Source organism: Lissotriton helveticus, chromosome 4_1, assembly GCF_964261635.1.
Source record: "Lissotriton helveticus chromosome 4_1, aLisHel1.1, whole genome shotgun sequence".
Classification (NCBI taxonomy): domain Eukaryota; kingdom Metazoa; phylum Chordata; class Amphibia; order Caudata; family Salamandridae; genus Lissotriton; species Lissotriton helveticus.
The window spans coordinates 791,359,776-791,386,892 of record NC_136063.1 but is presented as its reverse complement, the minus strand read 5'-3'; the positions used below and the strand labels follow the sequence as shown (position 1 = coordinate 791,386,892).

The 27,117-nt window shown below is 48.5% G+C and overlaps 1 protein-coding gene across 4 annotated transcripts in view; it reads left to right on the top strand.

The window, feature by feature from the left end:
- Positions 1 to 239: 239 nt before the first annotated feature.
- The window catches only part of GATA6 (GATA binding protein 6), a 59,101-nt gene continuing 32,223 nt past the window's right edge, over positions 240 to 27,117 (top strand). The window contains exons 1-3 of one of the 4 annotated variants that reach the window (XM_078687427.1): positions 240 to 845; positions 2,976 to 3,893; positions 23,100 to 23,266. In XM_078687427.1, coding sequence (XP_078543553.1) covers positions 3,023 to 3,893; positions 23,100 to 23,266 — 1,038 coding nt within the window. In that variant the 5' untranslated portion in view covers positions 240 to 845; positions 2,976 to 3,022. Of the gene's footprint in view, positions 2,105 to 2,975; positions 3,894 to 23,099; positions 23,267 to 27,117 lie in introns of all 4 variants that reach the window. The other 3 variants (XM_078687429.1, XM_078687428.1, XM_078687431.1) reach the window with 3 other exon arrangements.

The following is a 27,117-nucleotide window of genomic DNA, read 5'->3' as shown; positions in this document are numbered from 1 at the left end:
ATCCACGCTTTTTTTTTTTTAACCAAAAGACAGCTCATTGGCCAAATTCCCATTTTCTACAACTAGGTACACTAGAAACCATTTGAAACTAGTCAAATTGTATGTGCTGTTTGGCTAATTTAATTGTTAGTGAATATAATCTATTAAGAGAGTGTTTAAACATGTCATTATCATTTTATTGAAGATAAAATGTTAATGTGCCGCAATCCTCATAAAAGGGTGCTTGGTATAGGTGCATTGCGGCGGTTCTTACAGTAGGACTGGAGAGCTCGCAGGCAGCAGAGAGTGCAGGTGTCAGTTTCAGCTGCTGCGTGAGCACGGCGCGCCCCGCCGCCCTCCTGTGACCCTGGTTACCCCTCCGATGAACCCTCCCTCTCTCTCTCTCTCAGGGCGGGTGTCTGCTCGCCTGCAGGCTGCAGCGCCCCCGAGGCCTCGCCCGGGGTGTGAGAGGTGTGAGGGGGGCTGGCACCCCCGGGGACCCCCGGGTGAGGGAATCCAATCATTGCGGCGGCGGCGGGGCTGCAGCAGGAGCGGGGGAGGCGCCTCCCCGGGCCCGCCCCGCCCCCGATCCTCTCCTCCTCACCTCTCCCGGCCCTCCCCTCCCTCCGCCTCCCGCGGCTCCCAGGCTCCCAGCCCTCGTCCCCTCGGCGGTCAGTCGCAGCCAGCAGTGCCCGCTCTCACTCCGCTCCGGACGACCCCCGCAGCCCGCCCGCCCGCGCCCATGGCCCCGCCGCTGTCCGCACCGCTCCAGGTCTGTGCCTAGGGGGCGGTTATCAGACTACTACGGCCCTTATCTCTCAGGACTCTACCCCGAGGGACGGATTACACGCCTCGGGCTTTATCTGGTAACAGTGTTCGTGCGGTTATCTGCGCGAGGGATGGGGGCGGTGGGGGCTGCGGTGAGGGGGGGTTGGACCAGGATCACTACTAGATCGGCTCTTTCTTTAAACTTGGCACGGGCTGCGACTTGCAGCCCAGCATCTGTCTCCGGGCTCATCCAGGCTCTGTGCGCCTCTGGTTTCTGGGGTAGATAGTGTCACGTTTACGAGAAGTGAATGGCATCTCCCAGGCCTGCCTTTCACCCTTTGCACGACTGCTCTACCCTCAGCACTGCTCTCTCACACCTGCCTGCTCCTTGCACCAGCCTGCTGTCACCCTGTTCACCGCCCTCTCTCTCCCTACCCATGGCCTCGTCTTACTTCCACTGACTGCTCCAACCTGGAGTCTTATCTGCCCCCAGTTCCCTCTTCTCCTTTAACTACCGGCTGTTCTGCCCCTTGGTGGCCCAAACCTGCCTGCTTTACCTCGTGCTGTGCTTGCTGTCACTCTTGCAAGTCTTCTCCTCTGCCTGTTTTTATTAACCTCTGTCCTGCCAGCTGTCATTCTTCAACCTGTTGTCGAGCTCCCTAGTCCAACCTTACTCCTCCTTTCACCCCTTTCACCTGTGTTCACTCTCCTTTCCTCTACATACTGCCCTGTTTCTATCCCACTGTCCCCCCATTGCTCTCACCTTTCTCCCTCTGAATCTACCCACACCACTTTCAGTCCCACTGCCCTACTCGAACATACCATTCCCAGCCCCCCTGCTTTACCTCTTTAACTCCCTTCCCATTTCAGTTCTCCTCTGCCCGCTCCCACCCCCTGGCAGCTCCTGCACCCTCTTACTGTCACCCACCACCCTGCCTGCTGTAACCCATCGCCCCCCGCACCTCCGACCCTGCCTGCCCGCTGTCACGTCCCTGCCCGCCCCCGCCCTGGCGGTGCCCTCTCCAAGGTGTGTTAGTCAGAGGTCTGGGCCTGCAGCAGGCTCGGCGCTGCCCTTCCGGGAGGCCCCGGGTGCACGGCGCGGGCTGGCACGGCGGCTTCCACCCAAGGTACACACACTTCCTCCCAGCTCTCTCTGCCTTTCTCTTTCTGTCTCTCGGCGCCGGCGCACCCCCTCGGCCCCCACAGGCCGCGAGGAAGGAAGCCGCCGCTGCTGTTCAGCTGACTCCGAGCTTCCTCCTGGGGCCGAAGGAAATGGGAACGCACACATCCACGCTGCTGCCTGCGAGCTTTCTGTGCTCTGTCGGCGAGGCGACTGCTTTTCCCACAACAATCCCATGTATTACATTTGGATAACTTTGTAGACAATATGAAAACAAAATTGTTTCCAGTTAAATAAACTGGAGAACAACTGTAGAACCGAATGCACGCTTCGTTTCTGAAGTTTAGTGCCAAGCTTGGGCCACAATAGGGTTGCAAGGGGACCGCGGGCCATAATGTATTTATGTTAAAAGCCCCTGCCCCACATAGGGTAGCAAACCATGTCCATAACTGGGGAGCAATGGGTCTGTCAGTCACAATCTTGGGGCCCGGTGCAGCTGCACCTGCTGCACCTCTGATAATTACGACTCTTATGTGACCACGTTTGGGAAAGGAGGTTCTGCAGCGCAAGGAGAGGGGCTTCTGGGAGCGAGCACAAAATGTTGGAATTGTTAACATTTTCTGTCTGATTCAAGGGGGTCCGCTCCCGAAACATGTAGAGGAGGCACGGGGGGGACGGGGCAGGTTTGATCTGAGAGCACACACCTCTTCGTGTTTGAAGAAGATAGGGGTGGCCCGGGCGAGGCGCCCATTGTCAGGGCTGTTAATGACCCCTGCCCGTCTGATCTCATTAACCCTGGCCCAGAAGAGGAGACAGCCCTGATTAAAGCGACCTTTTGTTTACACCAGGGTAGATGAAGCTCATTAGAGCTGGCGTTTGTCTAAGCCTGGGGTGCTGCGCCGCATTTTTGGGGACCTGTGTCTGGAGCTTGTACTGACCTGGGATATTGTTTTGAGTGGGAGAGGTGTCACTGGCCGGAGGGTCGGATTTCTAGGCTGGGCAGGAAGGGCTCGATCTGGGGGAACTGGCCTCCCAGAGTGGCCCAAAGGGTGTCAGGGTTTCTGGGCTGCACTGCTAACACTTCTCTCCTGTGTGTCTTTCTTTCCAGGACTGAGGGGGCAGCCCGCTGTCACGCTCCTTCCACCCTCGAGCTGGATGGACCTCAATGAAGCCAGCTGGTCCGTGGTGAAGAGGATCCCCGCCATCCCCTACTACCACCACCACCTGCCCCCCGGCCGGGAGCCGGAGCGCTCGTCCTCGTCGCCCTCCTCGTCCTCCTGCTGCTCCCAGGGCGACCCCGGCCCCTCCCGGACCCCGCACCTGGACTCCGAGGGCTCCCGCCCCGCGGCGGCCGAGGCCCGCGCCCTGCACTTCGGGCCTGGCGCCCCCCACCACCACCACCCCTCCTCGGGCTTCCTCAACTCCGAGGACATCCTCTTCTTCACGGACTTGGACCAGACCAACAAGCTGATCGTGTCGAGCCGGGGGGCGCGGCCGGGCCCCTACCCCGAGCCGGCGGCCGAGGACATGTACCAGACGCTGGCCCTCTCCGCCTCCGGGCAGGGCCCCGCGGCCTACGACGGCTCGGGGGCCGGCTTCATGCACTCCGCGGCCGGCGCCCCCGTCTACGTGCCCACCACCCGCGTGGGCTCCATGATCTCCGGCCTCAACTACCTCCAGGGCGGCGGGGGCGCGCAGGCCGGGCACCACCCGGGCACCGGCTGGGCACAGACCGTCGACAGCAGCAGCGCGGCCTACAGCAGCGGCCCCAGCCCGCACGGCCCCGCCGGCCGCTTCCCCTACTCCCCCAGCCCGCCCATGGCCAGCGGCCCCGCCAGGGACGGGGTGTACCCCCGGGACCAGTACAGCTCGCTGGCCAGGCCGCTCAACGGCTCCTACGCCAGCCCCTACGGCTCCTACATGGGCCCGCAGCTCGGCGCCGCCTGGCCCACGGGCCCCTTCGAGAACTCCATGCTGCACAGCCTGCAGAACCGCGCCCCCATGCCGGTGCGGGGACCCAGCGGAGGTAAGCGGCCTTGACCCTCTGGGCCACCTAAACCTCTCTGGAGGCTTCCATTTTATGCACGTGCCTGTCAAGAGTTGTGTTATGTTGTAATGTATGTGCTGCACACTTGTGCCATGGCCTTGTGGTCAGAAACCGGTCCCAGGATGCTTGTTTCCGCTCCAGGGAGGACATGGCTTGGCAGTTCGGGCTGGACTGTTCCCATGAGGCACAGGGTCAGACTGATTTGCATATGGCCAGGTCTGAACTGGGGTGGCAGAGTGGGCTACAGAATGGTGATGGATTAAACCCAGATCAGTTGACTGGGGGTGAGTGCTTGTATTGTCCACGCTCCGTCCATCATTTCCTTTGGTTTTGCCTTGTGGTCTTGGCAGCCTTTTCGGATTCTTCTGGAATGTCTCATTGCCCTAGTCACAGAGGGCTGGTGTCATTGTCTTTGGTCGCCGAAGTGGCAGGAGGCTGAATGCCAATATAAATCTTGACAAATCACGATAACATTGGAGCTGGGGTACAGGGAAGTTGAAAGGGTTAACTTGACTTGTGTAGTACCTCAATGTTTGATCTTGGGTCGACTGGTTTAGGTTTTTGTATTTGTGAGATGCTCAAATTGTCAATCCTAGGAATTGAGAGTTATTTAAGAATTGGGGATGCAATCATGCATGCTACTGTTTTATGTCTCTGGCTTATACATCTTTTGTGGACCTAGGTGAGGTTTTCTTCCTTTGGCATGTTGACTGGGAGAGACTTTACCATATGTTACGCCTTATATGACAGTCATTGCTGTTGTACCATTAAGTGGCAACCGTAGATGCCGTTATGTACTAAAATATCAGCCCTTGCATTCTGCCACTTTAAAGCTAGGGCTCGAATGAAACCCTTTGGTAATACTCTGTAGCAGGAAGGTGCGTATGGCGTCTCCCCCGTCGGGCTGCCATGTATGAAAAGATGAGTGCAGTCTGTTTCCCAAAGTCATTTGTAAAACAATCCTTTCAATGGAGCCGCTCTGTGCAATGGCATGACACTTTTTACTCCTTCCTTCTATAGACTGACCTGCTATGACCGTACTCGTCCTGCTGTTAGTACTGCCATACAGTAAAAATGTGAAGTTTATTATTGTATATATCTATAGTCAGTCAACTCAACTTTATTCGGATACAATAGTACCCATAAAGCACACAAACAAATACATCACATTAGATAACCAAAATTCAGTTTAAAAACAATAAAAATATCCAGTATACAGATGCTAAAGTGACTTGTGCAAAACTATACAGATTATCAGTGCATTCAGAAATGATGTTAATGAAGTTAATCTATATAACAACATCACTGACTGACTGTATATATCTATATTATAAATCTCTTTTTCGATATATGTGTGTGTGTGTGACATACACCTACATGTGTTTGTGTTTGTGTGTATATATATATATACACATATATTTGTGTGTCTATATATGTGTGTGCGTGAAACAACAAGTGACATGTAAAATATGGTCCAATATTGCCACCGAGGGATTCTTGTGGCATAAGTGTCACAAGACATGGTTTATAAATGTGACCCCCGAACCCCAATGACCATATTATGCATGCTACCTGTTATGCATTTTTATGTTGCAGGTTTATTTTAGAGCAGTCAGCTTGACAAGGCTGCTTGTTTTCTTCAAAGTGCTCCTAACAATGAGCAATGATTGCAACTAAAATGTTTAGGTTTACTTTTCTGAATTAACTATTCATAAACAATAGACAACAGTGAGGACCAGTAGATTTATGTGTTTCTGTAGCATCAGCCGTTGCCACAAACTTATGGAGTTACAATTGCTGCATAATTTGCCACATCATTTGCAGATTCCACACACAAAAAAATCCGAACTCAAATGGATGAATATACTGCCATAGAATTTGCTGCATAATTTGGCATTTCGTTCCATAGTTTGAATAACCATGCCACACAATTTGGATAACCTGGCCACATAACCCTAGTGGCCTTGACAATGATAAAGAACTGCAGAGTGATTTAGGGGCTGACATGATGATGGATGAATCATGCATTCCACATGGAACCATGAATTATTTCAAATGTGAGTAGTAACTTGCTTCACAGCACAATCTGGTCTTTCTTTGCCTGCCATGCACGGAGAATAAATAATTGCTGTGGTATGTTGCAGATCATTAGATATATATTAACTATTCACTGGATTTTATAAGGTTTCGAACAGTGGCACTCTCTTGGAGACAAAATTTGATCACAACCCTATATGGGTTTATTTCCTGGAAAATGTTTGACTTATAATTTACCCCTACATTTTGGTATTTTTAGAAGACACCGGATATTTGGTGGATAGCTCCCGTTTCAGTGGCGCCTGTGACTTTCCCAAGCCTCGTTGTGTTCCTCTCGCTCGTATTGCTTTCCTAAGGCCCTCCTTTGCTGAGGTGCCTGCAGAAATGCCTCTGGGGTGTCTGCTGACATGCCTCGTAGCTCACACTGCATGCCCGGCCGATAGTAATAGTAGTAATCCGGGGTGCAGGGCGTCGAAACCCCCGTGCAGTCCCACTGCAGACATTCTTCCGAAGCATACGCAGCCTCCGTGGCGAAAAGTGACAAAAGTCTGGCCTAAAGTGCATTCATTATTCAATTATCGCCAGCAGCATGGCGCCAACATCCGAACACACACCCGTGTGCAGCTGAAGTTAAAATGGCACCCCGAATGCCACAGACACTTTACCGTTCCCTCTCACCTGGCTCCCTCTTCAGTTTCTCTTCATCGCCCCCTTCGCTGTTCTTCGCCGGTATCTTCGCGGCTGGGTTTGAAATGTAGTTTTATATCGCAGGAAGACCCGATGCCGTCTGCCGCCTTTAGTGTTAGTGTCACTAGGGCACAGAGTGCGTGAAAACCCTTTACACCAGTTGTGTCCAAAGAACAACGGGACAATCTTACTTTAGCTTTTATTTAGTGTATAATGTGCACGCGGAACGCTGACAAATGTCTTCATTTCACCAGCTTTAATACGCAAACTGGTCTGTATTGCAAAGTTCCCTAAAGTGGGTGGCAGACAACGTGCGTGGCTCTTTAAAAACAGGTTAAATAGGTATATAAAATACGCTATCATTATTCATGTCGTCCAAACTATGCATGAATTGTGTATATAACTGCACTCCCTAAACAACTGTATTCTCCTGTAGGTTTGCATCTATACAGTTATACCCAGAATCCCATCCCCTGTATAACTACACTCCTTATATACCTGCACTACCCTTTCACTGCACTCCCTGTGCAACCGGCTCCAGTATATAAAGTTACCCCCTATATAATTATTCTGCCCACTCGCATTTCGTCCACCTGTTCAATTCTGCCCCCTACATTCAATTTAATTCTCTATAAACGTGGGACATTCAATTTAATTCTCTATAAACGTGGACGTCATGTACAGCTGCTTTACCTACACAACTATAGCCCATTTAGAAGCGTGTCTTCAGTCGGCGCACCATAGCCTGTCCGAATCGCTCTATATTTAAAGCAATATACAGCTGCTCTCTCTCTCTGTCCAGTTGCACTCTCTGTACCTCGGCTCTTCCACTCCATCCACACGTCTTCTGCATTTGCACCTCTGAGAGTTACACTCTCTCTCTACAAGTGGAGGAGCTTGGATGCTACGGCCCCTCGTGCCAGTAAGGAAAGTGGCCCCATAGGATGCTGCTGGGGTAGTAAAATACAGCAATCAGCATGGTTCATTTGGCTCGGTGCACTGCGCCTGCCGCACCAATGTTAGCTACGTCACTGCTCTCTTTATTTTTTGCTCACCCTTCTATCATTTCCGCCCCTGCACCGTCGCTCAGTGTACTTGCGCTCGGACTACCATAGAAAGATGGCGGTGACCCGGTGCTCTCAAAGCTGACGCGTGGGCGCCATGACAGGTCCTGTCTGCGTCATATGCGTTATTAATGCTGGACTGGGTATTATTGTGCTATATACCGTGGTGTAAAGGTCCTGCGCTAGTGCCCTAATGTGAGTGTGCGCGTCTGAAAACAAGGCCCCAAGAGATCCCGCGTCTCCCTATCTGCGTCTGTCTGTCAGCCCAGACGCGTTTGATGGATTTGGGGGGAGGCCGTCCCCTCTACCCCCTGGAGGTTAGCGGAGGGCGCCTCTCGGCGTGGGGCCGAGATAAAGGTTTGAGGGATGGGTGGTTTTATATCACCTAGCCCCACATGAAGGCCTCCCACTCCAGCGCAGGCGGCTCATGCTCCCCAGAATCCATGTCCGTGTGGATGACGGCCGAGCTAGTGCTAGGATACAAGGGGATCTTCTTGGAATCTTTTAGTTTATTCAAGAAGCAGCCCCTTGCAGCGCGATCTGCGCCTCCTTATGCGCACTGACAATCAAGGAGCACTGTTGGCTGCTTCCAGGAGTTCCCCTCAAATATACAGCGTGGTAAAAGCAATTTGTTCATTATAGCGCTCCCTATCGGTGTGTTCTCTTTGAACGTGTGTTTTTTTTCGTTTTGTGTTTTATTACGTTCTTTTCAAATAGAAGTGTCTAAAATTAAGACAGGACGCGCAGGCTGGCATTCAGCTGCTGCCCATAATGGGACAGGAATCTAGCCTCAACTCCTAGACAGTAAACTCACCAATGACTAAGACTTCACCATTGCTTGTGACCTCATTAGTGACTAAGAATTCACCAATGACCTTGACCTTACTAGATATTTTCCTTATTAATTACTGTGAGGTTAACCTCAGCAGTGAACTCACTTATCACTGTGATCTCACTAGTGACCTCATCAATTGCTGTGTTCTCAGAAACGACTGTGCCCTCGCCAGTAACTGACATCACTAGTGGATTTGACCTCATTGGTGGCTGCGGCCTCATGACTGTGGCTTCTTTCACAAGTTACACTGACCTCAAAAATGATTCTGTTTCTAACATCACCTCAGATAGTCACTTTGAACTCTGTTGTCCGCGACCCACTAGTCACTTTGACCTCATTGGTGAAATACCGTAATAGGGAAAATTGTGGAAAATGCAACTTCTTTATTGAAAATGATCACACAGAGACCCATACAAATATCAGAATTTGACTTTGTTGAAAAATGGTAATTTGTTGCTCTTGTGTTCAATATAGGCCCTGTGTAGCATATTTAAAAAGCATTTAACCTCCCCACCTCTCCAATCCTGTAGAGGACACCCAAAGCAGCCGACATTCCCTCACTGGGTACCGGCCCTTTAAAAGTTCACCCTGGGCAAGTGTGCAGCCACCTAGGCTACCCGCAGCACAGCCAATACAATAATAGTATTAACTGTCAAGTATTTTATAAAATTCAAAATACTGTCAAAGGACACCTGTTTCTGGCGGCTGCTGACGAATACAAACAGCACGCAGGTGATGGGGGGGGGGGTTCGAATTATGTCTGCCACTTTTAACTCTGGTTCGCATTCCACTCCACCCTTTCGTGGCTCGTCGGAAAGGGACGAGGCATACATTAAAGAATGTAAACCGGCGCTTGGAACAGCTCTGAAATCGGTTAAGACTAAACGGCGTGTTGTGTTCATACCATGTGGGACCCCCTGTGAGCCGGCCATGGCCCAGCACTACAGGATCCTTTCTGTCTCAGCACGTGGCGTCGCCCATGAGTTCAAAGGTGAGTTTGGGACCACCCTGAACTGAGGGCTCCTTCGTGTTAGTGCGCCCTTTGAGTCTCACACCCTGTAAGTCTGCCACCTACAGGAGCAATAGGCCCCTTTCATGTTAGCTGTGATGCCTTTTGGTGACGTATGTTTAGCTGTGATGCCTTTTGGTGACGTATGTGTGTGTCACCAGTGAGTGACGTAGGAAGGAAGGAAGCAAGCAATAAAATGCGGCTCCCGATGCCATGGTTAATTACCGAAATACTGCCATAATTGGGGTGCAGACGGCCCTCAGACCCTGGTGCCCCGCCCCCTGCTGCACTCTCGGTCTCCTCCATGTTAGCACGGGGTGGTCCGTGAGTGCCCTCTTCAGTCACTCCTGGGCCCGAGGGCAGCCGAGGAGAAGCCGCTCTCGCCACAGACAGCAAGCAATGCCACCTGCAGACGGGCACAGAACGTGAAAGTGAGCGCTCATCAACACAGAAAAACAGACGTGGCTCTAAGGAAATAAAGTGCAATTTATTAACCCACTGTTATCTGTTAATGAAATTGCTTTTTGATAACAGTTGCACTAGCCCTGCTTCGGAAAACATAAAAACTTGCCACCCACTGTTTTAATCGACCCTCTCTTAAAACAAGAGGACAATTTCCTCAAATCTGCCGGGACAGCTGCTGAAACCCGCCATTGTACCGGCAAACCATGGATGCCCATGCCACCCTAACATACGTGGAACCCGTTTACATCGATGCCACTGCGCAGTTTGACCAATCGGGCCTACATCATAAACAGGTGCACGCCGAGAACCTGTGTTTTTGCCTTTGCCGTGCACATACATTTAACTTGGAATATCTGCAAGCCAGTCCATTAGCTGCAGACAGCAAACATTTTTAAAACAGAGGCGATCACAACGTACTGTTTCTGAACTGTGCTTTCTGGATTCATGAACAACTAGAGAAATTCCAGGTTAAATGCAAGCGCTTTAAACACTTCAAACACAAAAACACACACAGGTGCTTTGCTCTGTGACAGCTAAACTGTAGAATAAGACCCCAGCGGAGGTGTAGCTGTCAATGGTGCACGACGTGCGGTGGCCCTGGGGCCCAGCCGCAAGTAAATCCTGATCTTTGCTTTATTTTTGCCACTGCAGTCAGGGGCCCATTTTTATACATACTTACATTTCATGTCTGGGTATCGCTAATGCACCAACAACACCTGATATTTCCGAAAAGGATGTCATCAGTGCTTCAAATTGAAATTTAGAAGTGAAGTTATCCAAACTTTGGAGTACCCGATGTATTGCAGCAGCGCTAGAAGTGTAGGTACTCCCCCATTCAAATTTAGGAAGTGCTGGTACTCAGTACCGGACAGACCCTGCCCATTTAAAGAACTGATGTCACAGCCATGAACTGTACTGCAAGGGCATACTTCCCACAGATGTAGGATTTCAACCGATAGGAAGCCTAGATTTTGTTTTACATGCAGTGTAATGAAAACATAAAAGGTAATGTGTGAGTTAAGACTTTGTGGTAATACCATGCCTTGTTTATTTATATGTTATGCTTAAATAGCATAATGGGATCATAACCCACGTGCTACATGCGCATAGGCACACACACATTTACGTGTGTGTGTTAATGTGACCCAATAAATATGCTATGGGAAAAAGCACATAAAATACACATTTATTGCTTCAGAGTAGAGGCCAGATTATTACATTCCATGTTATTGCACAGCACTGACCTTCTTGTTTCTCAGATTTGAGTGATCCCATCCTAACAAGTCTATTGAATGAGATTGTCTCCCTCTTCAGACTGTGCTGTGGTCCTGGTGTTAAATGCTTGTGTTTATAACATTTGCAGCACGCAATGCAATGCTCCTTAGATGCAGAACTGCACTATACTCTTTATTGCCAGAAGTGTGGAATGCATCTCTCCTGTGCTAGGTTATTTCCCATACATCAGTAGTGTATGGGCTTGTAGAACACAAAAGGCAGCGTTATAAAATATTTCACAAGAAATTGTGAAATATGGAAAATATGTGATGGTTCCCTCTGAAATATGGATTTCATCATCAAAATGACAGGCTGCAAACCAGTCTGCGGAGCTTTGCCAATTTCAGGGCAACTGGTATTATGTGACATTGAAGACCAAATGATGTGGCGAAAACATGTAATTTATGCAGCACATGTTCTTTATCATTTTCATCCATTTCAGCTCGTTTTTGTGAAATCTGCAAAAAATGCAAATGAAGAGGTAAACGCTGCACACAGAATTGCATACACCAAGTTGTCTTCAGCATTGTCCATCGTTTTATCAAACAACGTATACATGAAAGCTAAACAAGACCTAAACATTCTAATACCAATCAGTGCTTATTGTTAACTGCACTATGCAGAGAAAAGCCTTTGCAAACTAGTTATCCCAAAAGAAACATGCAATATATAAACTACATAAGGGGTAAAAGTGTAAAAATTGCTATCTAGGGGTTCTGGTGACATTTACCATACAGCGGATTATCGGCCTTGTGGTTTATGATGTCACTAGAACACCTCAATGGCAATATGGCTAATGGGACCTTACTAAACAGGTAATTGTCATGTATTCTTTCTCTCTCTCTCTCTCTCTCTCTCTCTCTCTCTATATATATATATATATATATATATATATATATATATACATATTCGTCTTTGGTTTTATAATAAGAATATATATTCACCAAGTTTCCTCTCACTGTTGCTCAAGCCCCTCCAACCGTTGTTATTTGCAAAGTTTATTTTGGAAAATAAACTTACGCGTTTCGACCCCACTCAAATTTATAAATGTATATATATACATACATTTCATTTTCAAAAATCTTTATTTCGATCACAGATCATAAAAGATGCAAAACAATATGTACAATTAAAAACTTATATATACATACAATACTGCAGATGGGATGTTTTCATTTAAGCAAACATTGAGAAAGGCAGCATTGCCGAAACTGGTCTGTCTGCACAATACATCTTTTGGAATTGACCCCCTGACTGCTCATCTTCTTTGTGAAGGATTTATTTGATGTGTACGTGAGTCCGCCCTCACACATGGAGCACCCCTCAACAAAGTGCTCGGCAGCATTGGTGGAACTTGTTGAGATGAATATTTGTGTGTGTGTATGTGTACACCCCCACATGCGAACATGCCTACATGTAAGCGTATAAATATAGAAACAAAAAAGCTTAAAGGTACATACAGGGACTATACCCAGTGGCAGGGCATGTGGTAACATACATGTCAAATATACGGTTCTTCCCAATATCTTTCCACAAACGAGTACCATGCCGTCATTTCGCAACTGCCACAGACGTCATTAATAAAGGCCCTGAATGACTACCTGAATGTAAACACCCCTCCCCCGCCGCCCTGAGCCGGGGTTTTATTGAGAGGTGAGATTAGCCGGACTCTGGAGCGGGCTCAGCCCAGACACACCGGCTCCTCTCTGGGCCGATTGGAAATCGCTTAATGAATGACAGGAGTCAGGGGGGTAGATAGTGGAGGCGAGGGTGGAGGGCGTGGGGGTCTAGTGGCGGGAGATCCCCTCGCACAGAAAGACCCCCACGATTATCACAGTTGGGTGGTCTTTGAAGGATGGAGAAAGGGCTTCTGGGGAAGCTCCCCTGAGATACTGCACCAACGCAGAGCAGAATGACCACTACAAAGGTGGCCAGCGCCTAGTGACTGTAGGAAGCCACATTCAACCACTGGTTTCCTTACCTGCCTTACTGGAGGGGTTCATGGGACTTGGTGACAAGCCACGCCCACCTTCCGTCGTCATCAGACAGAGCCGGGCCTCACAGGGGTTGGGTCTTACAGTTTCGCTGGGGCCGAGGCCTAGTAGGGCGCACTCTAGACATTGAATACCCATAGAGATGGGGGCCTGGGTCCAATGGTGTGGGGTGGGAGCCAAGCCTTCAGTAAGTGTGAATGGGCACCAACATGAACGGCCCCTCTGCCCATCACATACATACAGGTTGAAGTCAGCTGGAACTAATAGGAACAGTCAAGTCACACTTCTTACATTTTTTATGTTGTAAAGGGTCCCCTGGCTCTTGCAAAGCAAAACTCTGGTGTTATTTTTATTTGCTTAATTCTGTACTCTTTTTGTACGCCTACAGCAGTTCTATTTTGATTGTGAAGCCTTTGGTGTACCTGCTGACGTGGGGCGCATTAAAATAGTCTATTTACATAAAATAGTGGTAGGGTTTCTAACCTACCAACCCTTCGTGGGGTGGGGGCTGCTCGGAGGGCACAGGGGCCCATCTTCTATGGCTTGTCATGTGCACGGTACGTGTGCATTTTAACAGGGTCATAATAGCTTTCAGATAATCCAATGGTTAGAACTTTTTGTCTGGCCGACGGGAAGCAAAGGGTGAGCTCGTTAATTACCATCGATAGGCTGCTATACTACACCTGCGAAGCATGGTAGTTGAGATATGTACGTCACTTCCTCCGTTTCTGCGGCGTTATAGCGCATGGGTTCGTTAGGTCATTAAAGTGCGCCGGATATTGGCTCCTGGCACATCTTTCAAAAAAGTAAGGGGTTGTGAGTACGTTAATGTCTGGAAATTCTTGTCAGTAAAAAAATGTAGCTTACATTTTTGTATATCAGTGCTTGCCCCTCCTCCCCCCAAGTGCGCTGGGCCTAATCCGCGCAGTGCCTCCGAGGCCTGGCGATGTGTGTCACTCTGTGTGATCCTGCACACAGACCCCACGGGCATGCCCTCTCGGACAGCAGGGGTAAACACTGCGTGTTTGGCTCACCGGTTAATGTTTACAACAAGCCTATTCCTTTTATGACACAATTGTTAAGAGTCAGCGTCAGGCAGGGGCTTTAAAGAGTTTATGGGTCTGTGTGTGCCCTGGATTGTGCCCAGTGTGCCATTCTTAGAGGTCCCCGGCCGAGGGACTGGGTACCAGGCTCTCCTTGGAAGGGGAGGGGCTGTGTATCCCTGGACACATTTGTAATTGTCAGCAGAGCGCCGGGATGGTATCACTGGGCCTAGTGTGCCATACACGTGTCAATACAGAATAAACGGGTATGACAACATGCCCGCGCGCACGCGAGCACGCACGCACTCTCTCGCCTTTCCCTGTTCCTCACTCGGTCAGTGGCCCATCATCCCCCTCTCCTCTCCTTGCCGTGCCCTCTCTAAGCGCACTCCCTTCTCCATTCTCACTCAGCCCCTGCCACCTCCGCGCCCGCGCAGGCATGCTATCCTCTCAGCTCTCTCGTTCAAACCCCACTCATCCCAGTGCAGGGGCCCTCCTCTCTCCGCTCTCTGCTCTCAGACTCTCTCTCCCCAGCCCCCACTCACCCCAGTGCAGGCCTCCCCCCCTGTCAGACTCCCTCTTCTCAGCCCCGATGCAGGGGCCCTCCAATCCCCGCACTGTCCTTTCAGACTCCCTCTCTTCAGCAATACCAATACAGACTAGATAACCAGGTGAATGAAAGGGCGCACAACTGTATATCTGGGTCCAAGTAATAACATATAATTCGTTTATGTAGGTGCTCCCAGGTGAGGAAGGGTTGGTTACCTATACAACCCTATAATTAGTAATGGGAGAGGCACACCTGATTAAATCAACAATTAACAATGAAGATAAAATACTTGTTAAACACGCGTGCTTGTGGAGGTAGACGCAATGTCCATACTGCGCCAACAAATTATAACATGATAGAATCAAGCGAAACCGCTTGCCCTCTGCGCACTGTTGCGAATCCTAAATGGATGATAACATATGAATATAACTAATATCAACGTGCAAAGTTACATGAAAACTCATAGGCGTTGTGAATTGTAATCAATATGTGTGTTTACTAGCATCATGACATTGTGCTACACATTATTCATTGGATTTCAAATAGATACAATGAATTCATCATAGAAAAAAAAGTTTGATGTTTACATCACATGCGTCATGCGGGATAGAGGTGTATAGGGCTTTGACGTCTAGAGTACACATGAGCATACGTGATTTTACTCCCCCCTTCATGAGCTTTTGCATAAAGTGTGTTGTATCTTTGGTATAGGAATACCACGACTGAACAAAGGGTTGCAGAAATTGATCAATGTACTGTCCCAAAGGCTCAAAGATGGTGCCACACCCAGTAACAATTGGACGAAAGGGCGGGTTGGAAAGATTTTTATGGACTTTTGGCAGCATGTATATTCCTGGCTGCTTAGGAAATGAAACTGTGAGAAATTGACGAGTTTTGGTGTTGATCCATTTCATATTTTCAGCTTGATCTAGTATCTTGTCTAATGTTACTTTAAGTTCCTTAATGGGATCCTGATCCAATTTAAGATAGGTACTTGTATCAGAAACTTGTTCAACTACTTTAGACTCATAAAATGTCCGATCCATGACGACAATGGCGCCGCCTTTATCTGCTTGTTGAATGTGTATACTGGGATTTTCCGCTAATTCTTTTAAGATCAGTTTCTCATGTTTTGAAAGGTTCCAGTAGCATTTTTTCTTGGTGTTAATCTGTTTAAGGTCATTCAATACTAGGTTTTCAAATGCATCCAGTATTTTGTGAGATGTAGGTGCCTGGAAGGTAGGTAATTTTCATACTGATATCTGTGGTCAACTATGAACTATGCAGTTGAAGATTCTTCTATTAGAGTAAAAGCAATTATTGTTTATGTTTTTTCAGGTACCGCCCCTGATGAAGGGCCGTGTGGCCCGAAATGCATTGGGCAGGGCAAACTTGTGAGACGAAAAACATATAAATTGATGTGATGTAAACATCAAACTTTTTTTCTATGATGAATTCATTGTATCTATTTGAAATCCAATGAATAATGTGTAGCACAATGTCATGATGCTAGTAAATACACATATTGATTACAATTCACAACGCCTATGAGTTTTCATGTAACTTTGCACGTTGATATTAGTTATATTCATATGTTATCATCCACTTAGGATTCGCAACAGTGCGCAGAGGGCAAACGGTTTCGCTTGATTCTATCATGTACCTATACAACCCTGCCATTACCCTCATATGCAGACAACACATCATAATATGACCTCCCCGAGAGCACACAAATTGTATAAAGTTTAAAGTCCACAGGAATTGTTTCCAATGTCCATAAATTTATACTTCTTTTCTTTGCATCAATTTTCTTCAATCGGTACAGTAGAATTTTCTTAGTCCGTACATCCACAGTAATCAATAAGTTGTCTTATCATCCAAAATAAACCAAATCTTATGCAGCCAACACGTGTTTCGTCATGCTAAATCAAGCATCATTGACTTCTTCAGGGCTATAATTCAAAATCATATCGCAGAATCTCCTGAAATTCAACTTTCCAAATATCAAACTTGACAGTTGGCCCGTGACAGTATAAATTGTTTAGCTGTCCATCCTTTACTTCTTGAAAGGGTCCCAGTTGTCCTCTCGTAAAATTTCAAGTATCAATCAATGTAATGATCCAGCGGTACACTCTATAATATGTCAATCCGTACAATGAAACATCTAGGTCTCCTTAAGCCCCTACTCATCCCGCTCTCTCCTCTCAGACTCCCTCTCCTCAGCCCCTCTCATCCACAGTGCAGCCCCCCACCTCTCTGTTCTCAGACTCCATCTCCTCACCCCCCACTCATCCCCAGTGCAGGGCCCTCCTCTCCTCTCTCAGACTCCCTCTCCTCAGCCCCAGTCACCCCCAGTGCAGTGGCCCCCCTCTTCCCGCTCTCTCCTCAGCCCCAGTCACCCCCAGTGCAGGGCCCCCCTCTCCCCGCTCTCTCCTCAGCCCCAGTCACCCCCAGTGCAGGGGCCCCCCTCTCCCTGCTCTCTCCCCTCAGACTCCCTCTCCTCAGCCCCCACTTACCCCCAGTGCAGGGCCCTCCTCTTCCCGCTCTCTCCTCTCAGACTCCCTCTCCTCAGCCCCCACTCATCCCTGGTGCAGGGTCCCTCCTCTCCACACTCTCTCCTCTGAGACTCCCTCTCCTCAGCCCCAGTGCAGGACCCTCCTCTCCACGCTCTCTCCTCTCAGACTCCCTCTCCTCAGCCCCCACTCACCCCCAGTGCAGGGCCCTCCTCCCCCGCTCTCTCCTCTCAGACTCCCTCTCCTCAGCCCCAGTGCAGGACCCTCCTCTCCACGCTCTCTCCTCTCAGACTCCCTCTCCTCAGCCCCCACTCACCCCCAGTGCAGGGCCCTCCTCTTCCCGCTCTCTCCTCTCAGACTCCCTCTCCTCAGCCCCCACTCACCCCCAGTGCAGGACCCTCCTCTTCCCGCTCTCTCCTCTCAGACTCCCTCTCCTCAGCCCCAGTGCAGGACCCTCCTCTTCCCGCTCTCTCCTCTCAGACTCCCTCTCCTCAGCCCCCACTCACCCCCAGTGCAGGGCCCTCCTCTTCCCGCTCTCTCCTCTCAGACTCCCTCTCCTCAGCCCCCACTCACCCCCAGTGCAGGACCCTCCTCTTCCCGCTCTCTCCTCTCAGACTCCCTCTCCTCAGCCCCAGTGCAGGACCCTCCTCTTCCCGCTCTCTCCTCTCAGACTCCCTCTCCTCAGCCCCAGTGCAGGACCCTCCTCTTCCCGCTCTCTCCTCTCAGACTCCCTCTCCTCACCCCCAGTGCAGGACCCTCCTCTTCCCGCTCTCTCCTCTCAGACTCCCTCTCCTCAGCCCCAGTGCAGGACCCTCCTCTCCCCGCTCTCTCCTCAGCCCCCACTCACCCCCAGTGCAGGACCCTCCTCTTCCCGCTCTCTCCTCTCAGACTCCCTCTCCTCAGCCCCAGTGCAGGACCCTCCTCTCCCCGCTCTCTCCTCAGCCCCCACTCACCCCCAGTGCAGGACCCTCCTCTTCCCGCTCTCTCCTCTCAGACTCCCTCTCCTCAGCCCCCACTCACCCCCAGTGCAGGGCCCTCCTCTCCCCACTCTCTCCTCTCAGACTTCCTCTCCTCATCCCCGGTGTAGGGTCCCTCCTCTCCTGCTCTCTCTGCTCAGACTCACTCTCCTCAGCCCCTCTCATCCTCATACCCAGGGTAGGTCCCTCCTCTCCCCCTCTCTCCTCTCAGACTCACTCTCCTCAGCCCCCACTCATCCTCATCCCCAGGGTAGGTCCCTCCTCTCCCCCTCTCTCCTCTCAGACGCCCTCTCCTCAGCCCCCGCTCATTCCCTCCTCTCCCCCTCTCTCCTCTCAGACGCCCTCTCCTCAGCCCCCACTCATCCCCAGTGCAGGGCCCTCCTCTCCCACTCTCTCCTCTCAGACTCCTTCTCCTCAGCCCCCTCTCATCCCCAGCGCAGAGGCCCTCCTTGCCCCGCTCTCTCCACTCAGACACCCTCTCCTCAGCCCCACTCATCCCCAGTGCAGGGGCCCCCCTCTCCCCGCTCTCTCCTCTCAGACTCCCTCTCCTCAGCCCCCACTTATCCCTAGTGCAGGGCCCTCCTCCCCCGCTCTCTCCTCTCAGACTCCCTCTCCTCAGCCCCCACTCACCCCCAGTGCAGGGCCCTCCTCTCCCCACTCCCTCCTCTCAGACTTCCTCTCCTCATCCCCGGTGTAGGGTCCCTCCTCTCCTGCTCTCTCTGCTCAGACTCACTCTCCTCAGCCCCTCTCATCCTCATACCCAGGGTAGGTCCCTCCTCTCCCCCTCTCTCCTCTCAGACTCACTCTCCTCAGCCCCCACTCATTCCCTCCTCTCCCCCTCTCTCCTCTCAGACGCCCTCTCCTCAGCCCCCACTCATCCCCAGTGCAGGGCCCTCCTCTCCCACTCTCTCCTCTCAGACTCCTTCTCCTCAGCCCCCTCTCATCCCCAGCGCAGAGGCCCCCCTCTCCCCGCTCTCTCCTCTCAGACTCCCTCTCCTCAGCCCCCACTTATCCCTAGTGCAGGGCCCTCCTCCCCCGCTCTCTCCTCTCAGACTCCCTCTCCTCAGCCCCCACTTATCCCTAGTGCAGGGCCCTCCTCCCCCGCTCTCTCCTCTCAGACTCCCTCTCCTCAGCCCCCACTTATCCCTAGTGCAGGGCCCTCCTCCCCCGCTCTCTCCTCTCAGACTCCCTCTCCTCAGCCCCCACTCACCCCCAGTGCAGGACCCTCCTCTCTCCACTCTCTCCTCTCAGACTCCCTCTCCTCAGCCCCCACTCACCCCCAGTGCAGGGCCCTCCTCCCCCCGCTCTCTCCTCTCAGACTCCCTCTCCTCAGCCCCCACTCACCCCCAGTGCAGGAGCCTCCTCTCCCCGCTCTCTCCTCTCAGACTCCCTCTTCTCAGCCCTCACGCTGCCCTCGCTCAGAGCTATGAGGAGACCCCACTCTGGACTCACCCTTGGCGGAGTGGCGGCGCCGGATCGGTCTAATAGGCTGATATTTCGGGAATGCAGGCTGCGGCCGGAATTACAAATATTGTAAGATTCGCGCCGGGGTGGACCGAATCCGTGCGTATTGCAGGATGCCAGTATGTCCTGGGACCGAGAGCCCTATGAAATGAGATATTTAATGGGATAAAATAAGAATATTGAAACTATTAAAACTTAAAGGACCGCCATCCCCATTAAGACCCAGCCACATCTTTCTTTCAATCCACATGTCTGATACGAATATATGATTATACCACGATTTCAATTACCACGCATGGCTTTACCACGCGAATTTTACATCGCAAGTGGCTTTACCACGCTGGTATTTACAACGTAGGATTTTACTACGCCTAGAAACGTCTTACCTGCACGTCTTTCTCTACGAGCCCTTACTTCCATCCTCCATTGAAACAAGCGTCAAAACACGTATACCAAAATAAAAAAAGGACTGTTTTTTTGACGTACACGGCACGTCTTTGGGGGAGGCTCTTTCCTTTTTCTTTTAAAATTATGTTCGTTTTTTTTTTTAAAGTAAACTGTTTGTTATTTTTTGGGGGGGAGACCCCCCCCAGCCCCCCTCTGCCCACCGCTTGTTATTTTTGGGGGGGGAGACCCCCCCCAGCCCCCCTCTGCCCCCCAAGCCCACGCAGAACGACTCGAAGGAATACCACATCTCCCCCCCAGCCCGTGGTAAAGACGTCGTGGAAGGCACCCTGCGTGGAAGGCACCCTGCGTGGTAAGTGTCACGTGGTAAATGTTAGTAGTGGTAATGCCTTCGTGGTAAATGATGTTTCCCGTCTGATACACATGTTACTGTCGTTTCCACACACTTTTAGTGAGCCACCAACACAATCCAGGTGTTACCGTAGGCGTTTTAAAACGAAACAGAAACCCCGATACATCTGTCTGAGTGCGTCCATTGAGATGAGAGCAGAATCTTCAGTCATTCGAAAGCTGCCGATTTTTTTTCGGTATCTTTCATGTTGTCCAAATGTTAAAGGCAATAAAACCGCGCCCAGGGGAATATGTCGTTCGACGGCTCCCTCCAGACGTGTTTACGGGTTCCAGTTTTTGAATTCAATGCTGTATTTTTTCTCTTCATATCAGGAATTTTATTTAGATTCACACGAGGGATTTCTTTTAAATTCAAGCTTTAATTTTCGGGTACTGCTGTGGGGACATGTGTGGGCATTTGGGAAATATTTATGTGTGAAATGGGAGAGAAAAACGTAAACAAAGCATATATTTATATATATATATATATACATATATTAGTTTTACATTTATGTATTATTTAGCGTTTGAAGGGACGGTTGCGAGAAAACAGGAAAATCATAAACTTTGAATGCAGAAATGATACATATATTTGCGAATTATACAAATAAGCCTTTGCAGCGTGCTCGAAGTGACGCGCCGAAATAACCCTACTGTGTCTTCGATGACATGGAGGGAAAGGTGCAAATAATGCAACCGGAAGGCTGCGTGTGACGTCACTGCATCATTCGGGCGCTTGACAGGAGCAGCCAGATAAACACTGGCGCGTCACACAGCAGGAAAGGTGGTGGCTGTCTCTCGCCTACTTTAATTAGCACTTTATTTGCAATGTTCGGTTCCCGACGCTTTACTCATTCTATGCGCTAGCCGATTAAAGATTTTAAGTGACTGGTTGAACACTTTTTGATATTTCCAGACAAAAATCGATATAAAAAAATACTTAACATAATCTGTTTTTTGTGATGGTTTTGAAATGAGAATAAAATAGAATACTAAGTAATGCCACAGAGATCCCGCTGTATTTGGTTAGTGTCTTTCGTTTATTTTATGCTGGTTTCAAGTTGCATTCAGGTCTGTGTGTCGTGGTGTTGTAAGGAGAATTAATGCCTTAAAGCGGACATTGTTCAGCCAGTGTGGGTTTAACGTGCATAGTGTCTGTTCGGGTGCCCAAAGTCGCCGTGTGGTACTCGTGACATTGATTTCTGTGTTTCTTGCAGCACGCTGTGCGTGATGTGTCTCTGTCTGATAATTATGCATAGAGTTGGTGCGCTGTCGCACAGCGCGCCCCCTCTTTGATGTCTCGCCTTCTCCATCAGCAGCCTGCCACTCTGCACAGACAGAGACGGATACTGTGTTTGTTTGTGTTCGGCGTGCCGATGAGCGTGGCTTTACTTTGCATTCGGGTGTTTTATTTCTCCGTGTTGTTCGTTGTGTGCCAGTTGTACCTCTGTATTGTTTCTTTCACGCGCTCTGACAGCTCACGTTTTGCTTGTTTCACTGCTGTGCGTGTTGGGGATGCACGTTTTTTTATGTAGGCTGAGATGTCTGTGTTTTGCCTTGAATATGACGGAGTACATTGCAGATTGACTTGAAAAATGTGAATCGCCTTTGACCGAGCTACTGAGTTTTTAATGAGACCAAGAGAATTTAAATATATATATATCTTCTCTGATCACTAGATTATTATTTTTTTTATCGTGAAACGAATTTCTCTTGTACAAATAAGATTAGCTGTGTAGCAAATTGAATCTTTTGAAACAAATGTATTCGTTATTAGAATTTTGTTTAATGTATTGATTGGTCTTAACGAGGATCAGTGGCATGTTGCTCTAAAAGCAAATGTTGACCAGTATCTGCCTGTTGCCTTTTTAACAGAATAACAACAGCAAAGTCCTAGCTCAGTTTTCTTGTGTATTTGCCCTGCCTACTCTAGGTGTGCGCGGTTTTAAGCAGTTTATTGAAAGTGTGGTCTGTCGGCCACGTATGTTATTTTGTATTTTTGTGCTGACTGTTGTAGGTTTTGTGTTTGAATGTATTTGTGTTTCTTGCAATTGCATTTCTTGTTTTATTCCTCAAATGTGTATGCTGGCTACGTATTGCATCTGTGTGTAGATTGCGTGGACGAATAATACAATTATGTTGTTTTATTTGCATTATCTGTTCTGCATACATCATAATTAGCAAATCGTTGACAGTGCCTTTTAATTGTATGTGGTAGGTTTGTGTTGTTTAGTTATTTTCTTGCGTAGGTGTTGCTGTATAAGAAGTGTCTGTTTTCTTAATGCTCTGTGTTTTTTATTCGTTTCTGCACTGAATTGCCACCGTTTCACCCTCACACACGCACACTTTCCACAGCACGCTCAACAGCCCCCCAGCCACACACATACCCACAACACTCGCACATAAACAGCCCTCACAGGCTCGCACGCAGGCCACGGTGACCCCCGCAGTGACCCTGTCCTTTCCCGCTTCCCCAGAGCTCCTGGATGACCTGTCCGAGAGCCGAGAGTGCGTGAACTGCGGCTCCATCCAGACGCCCCTCTGGAGACGGGACGGCACCGGGCACTACCTGTGCAACGCCTGCGGCCTCTACAGCAAGATGAACGGGCTCAGCCGGCCGCTCATCAAGCCCCAGAAGCGAGTGGTGAGTACCGGCGGGCGCGGGAGGGCAAGGGCGCCCCCTCGTGGGAGGGGAAGGGTGTTGGTGCTCGCTGCCCACCCCTGGAGGCACGTTTACAGCACCGGGGCCAGGCTACAGAAACCTGGCACTACGAAGGACTGCAAAAAATCCATTTGAACCGTGTACTAAACAGGGATGGAAGGTGCGACGCAAAATGAGCCTACACTCACAATAAGACCGTAATTTAAATGTAAAAGTGTGCTCCATTTTATTGCACACAGAGCAAAAATAGTGTAATGTCTGCTCCCTCTATAAACAAAGCGTTAGTTATTGTCTAGGATTTTTAAATGTATGCTTTAATAATTAATATGATGTAGAAATATAAATTTGATTTCACAACCATTTCCCTCCATTTTGTCCCCGAAGCAAACGTTCTTATTTACTGTGGACTAAATGAAATATGTTTGCCCCTGTGCCCCATTCCGCATTGTTCAGGGAGTAAATATGCTGTTGTGTGCACGCGGTTTGTGCATCAGCTGATGTTTCTTTAAGGTGACCACCTAACTTCACAACTAACACCGTTTTCTTTAGTTTTGTGGAACCCTGTGCAGTCTGCTGTAAATATGCCTCAACAATCTGTCGTGCTGCAGGTGCTTTTGGGGAAACACCACAGGATTTTTTGTTTACAATTTGCAAAACGGCCAGGAGTCATGCAGCACTTATCGCTAACATTAAGCAAGTAATGAGATGTGTGTTGGGCCTAAGCACCATGTCTGCCTCCTCCCACTGATACACAGCGCACTCTGCTGGGGCCTGTCTCACCACAGTGAAGACTAGTCGAAACAGTGTGTTTATTCCATTCTCACACTGTCTCAGTCGACAATGCCATTGACTGAATAGTCCATGGGGCGTCACTGCGGCCATAATGGGTCTGTAATGGAAGAAGCCATTTTCTATATTTTTTTTTATTTTGTGTGTTTTATACAGCCATGACCTAGCCACAAAGTACAGCTGACTGAAAATATATTTGCACCGAAGGCATCTCATCGTATGTGTGTGAAATATGAAAGTGTTGATTTGTACATTTTGTATATTTTATTGCATGGTGTGGTTTGTAGTTGTACATGACAGGCTTCCCACTTCAAACAGGTCAATACATGAATTGCAGAGGTTTCTCCAGCCCACCTTGTACATAGACTAGGAGCACTGTGATATCACTCGTGTTCTCATGAATAAATGAGAGGGACGAGTTCAACCTAACAGGCCTCTCTCTCTCCAGCCTCTACCTAGTACCCACTGATCAGTGCAATACATGTAGTGCCCGTATCTGAAAGGGAGCATCAGTCAAAAATAGAAAGTGGGGCACAAGGCAGTCCAGTAGACAAATAACTGATAAACAGACAGACTGACAGATACGAAGAACGTTGGAGGGATGAAGGGGCGGGCTGGCTGACAGACTCATTGTTAGACAGATTAACAGATAGACAGGCACTCTCCCAGATAACTCGGACAGGTTAGCATCTTTAAAGACACACAGACACACATGCACAAACACACACACACATTCCAGAGATAAATAGAAATATATCTTGATAGTTACATAGATAACTCAAAATATTGTCAGATAAGGATGTGCGATGCCATTGACAGGAGTGACATATGCACCAGTGGAAAATGTAATACCATTTTCATTCTGACTGGTAAGTAACAGATTAGTACTTATCATAACATTTTTGGCTATTGAAGCAGATGCTTGCAGGTCTCATATTTCCTACAACAGTTTAGAAAAGTTTCCAACACACTCAAACTATGATTTTTTTAATCAAGTTTCTATATAGACCTCAAAAGGGTACCACTTTCAGGGATTGCAATAAAAATATAGTGTGTTTGCCAGATATTTTTATTAGTTGCTTTTCTAATCGGTCTACTCGTTACATGTGCCATGCAAAGATAGCACAATTAAATTTAGAATGTAAACGCTCGCTCTATTCACACTTGTATCGTTACAGTGACCTCAAGTCTATCTGAGGCGTGTAAAGAAGCTGAAGTGAGTCGGATAACCCTGCCTCTTCGTTGACAAACTGAATTTCTTTTCAATCTTCCCAAAGGGATATGTTTTTAATATTAGATCACCCAAATTAAGGAAATGTTGAGTGGATGCGCACTTAATGCTCTTCAGTTGGGCTATGGGATTTGGCATGCAGTCTGGGCCTTGTAAAATTCATCTTTTATTGTCTCAGCAGTTTGGCTGTCTGGAAGACTTGAGCCTTTGGTTTTCGGCCTGTTGTAAATATTTACATCTAAGTAGGAAGGGGCTGAGGAGGGTTGTGATTGAAAGCGAGGTAGGCTTAGAGATGTGCTGCTGTTTTCACTGAGCACAGCTGATCCTCATACTAACTATTGATTCACCCCATGTTAAGCAGACTGGGTGCTTAAGTATTTTATGGAAGTAGAGACTTGAACTGTCTTTGTCTGGTACTTATCTCCGTCCTTTTTGAATAATATTAATGGAGATGTGTATTGTGTCGGTCTAAACACAACTGCTCTTTTATGCAGTAAAAAGTACCAGAACTTAATGTTTAAAAGATGGCTCCATGTGTTTGAATGTTATTTGACTTTTGGAAAAACCCTTATAAAAAGGACATTTCCATTTTATCCTACAAAAAAGACAAACTACAACATCCAGCTGGTTATATGTAGGATTAAAGGGGCCTAGTACCAGAGGTTGTCTAATGGTTCAAACGGACCTCTTGTACTCCCACTGAAAGGGCATGTAATAGCAAGAGCACAACAACAAATCTTGTGCTGAGATAAATTGAGTATCAGATACATATGCTTATTTTTAATTGATATAACGAGTACTTCAATTTATGGTCGTGTGCCCCTCAGATCAAGCTGGTGGTCTGCAGTTTAAAACAAAAATATTTGTTTGGATCGAAGTAACGAGAACACCATTTCTTTTCAGTTGTTAGGCGATCTGTTTTTGGACGATTACTGCTTGAATCCCATCCATGCTGGAGTTTGGAAAAGCAGTCTGTGAGCACACCAGGTTATCTGCTTCACAACTTCACATTGTCTAAAATGCAGCAGCCTCCACGTTACCAAGGCTGTCAGGCAAGGGCTCTTTTCAGACATACTTTGTGATTTGTGTTGACTCTTGGTGCACCAAAATTAAAGTTAAGGCCATCAGTTTAACTTAGCAGATCAACTCTGGTCATGTTTGTGTATCCTCAAGGAACATTTCAGCACTTGGAAGGTTCATTGAGAGTGTTCCAGATTTACCAGTTGGCAATTTCACTCCAGAAAATTACCAACAGGTTTTGGCATCTCATGGGGCGAAATGACCCTCCTATACTGAGTTCCACAAATCTAAAAGTTGGATAACATGTGGATGCAGCTTTTGTAAATGATAAAACCAGGGTTGCCATCATTCTCAGCTGTAAAACCCATCTTGTATTTCTTTCCACAAACAAATTTAGCAAGATTTTCCTTGGCAAAATTTATGTGGGAATAATAACGCCAATTCTGTGCTAAATTTTCACACAATTTGTAATCCCTACTTAGGCACAAGCTCCTGGTTAGCACGCGAACCAGTATTAGCAAGGCACTTTGAATGAGGTCCTCATTGACTTTAATATGGTTGAAGTATAGCACCACTGCTACCCACTTTTAAGTGCTAAATGATGGGCAGAAGCTTTCTTTGTGCCGCCTTCCTCCTTTTGGAATATCCAGACTCTTGCCCTTTACCCTCGAGAAAATAACACAGATCTGTCTGCATGGCTGTTCACGAAATAATCTTATGGCCTATGATGCATTGTTACCGCCTAGCATGAAGTGTTGTGCTTTAAACCCAGACAAAAAAATGTGTTAAGCAA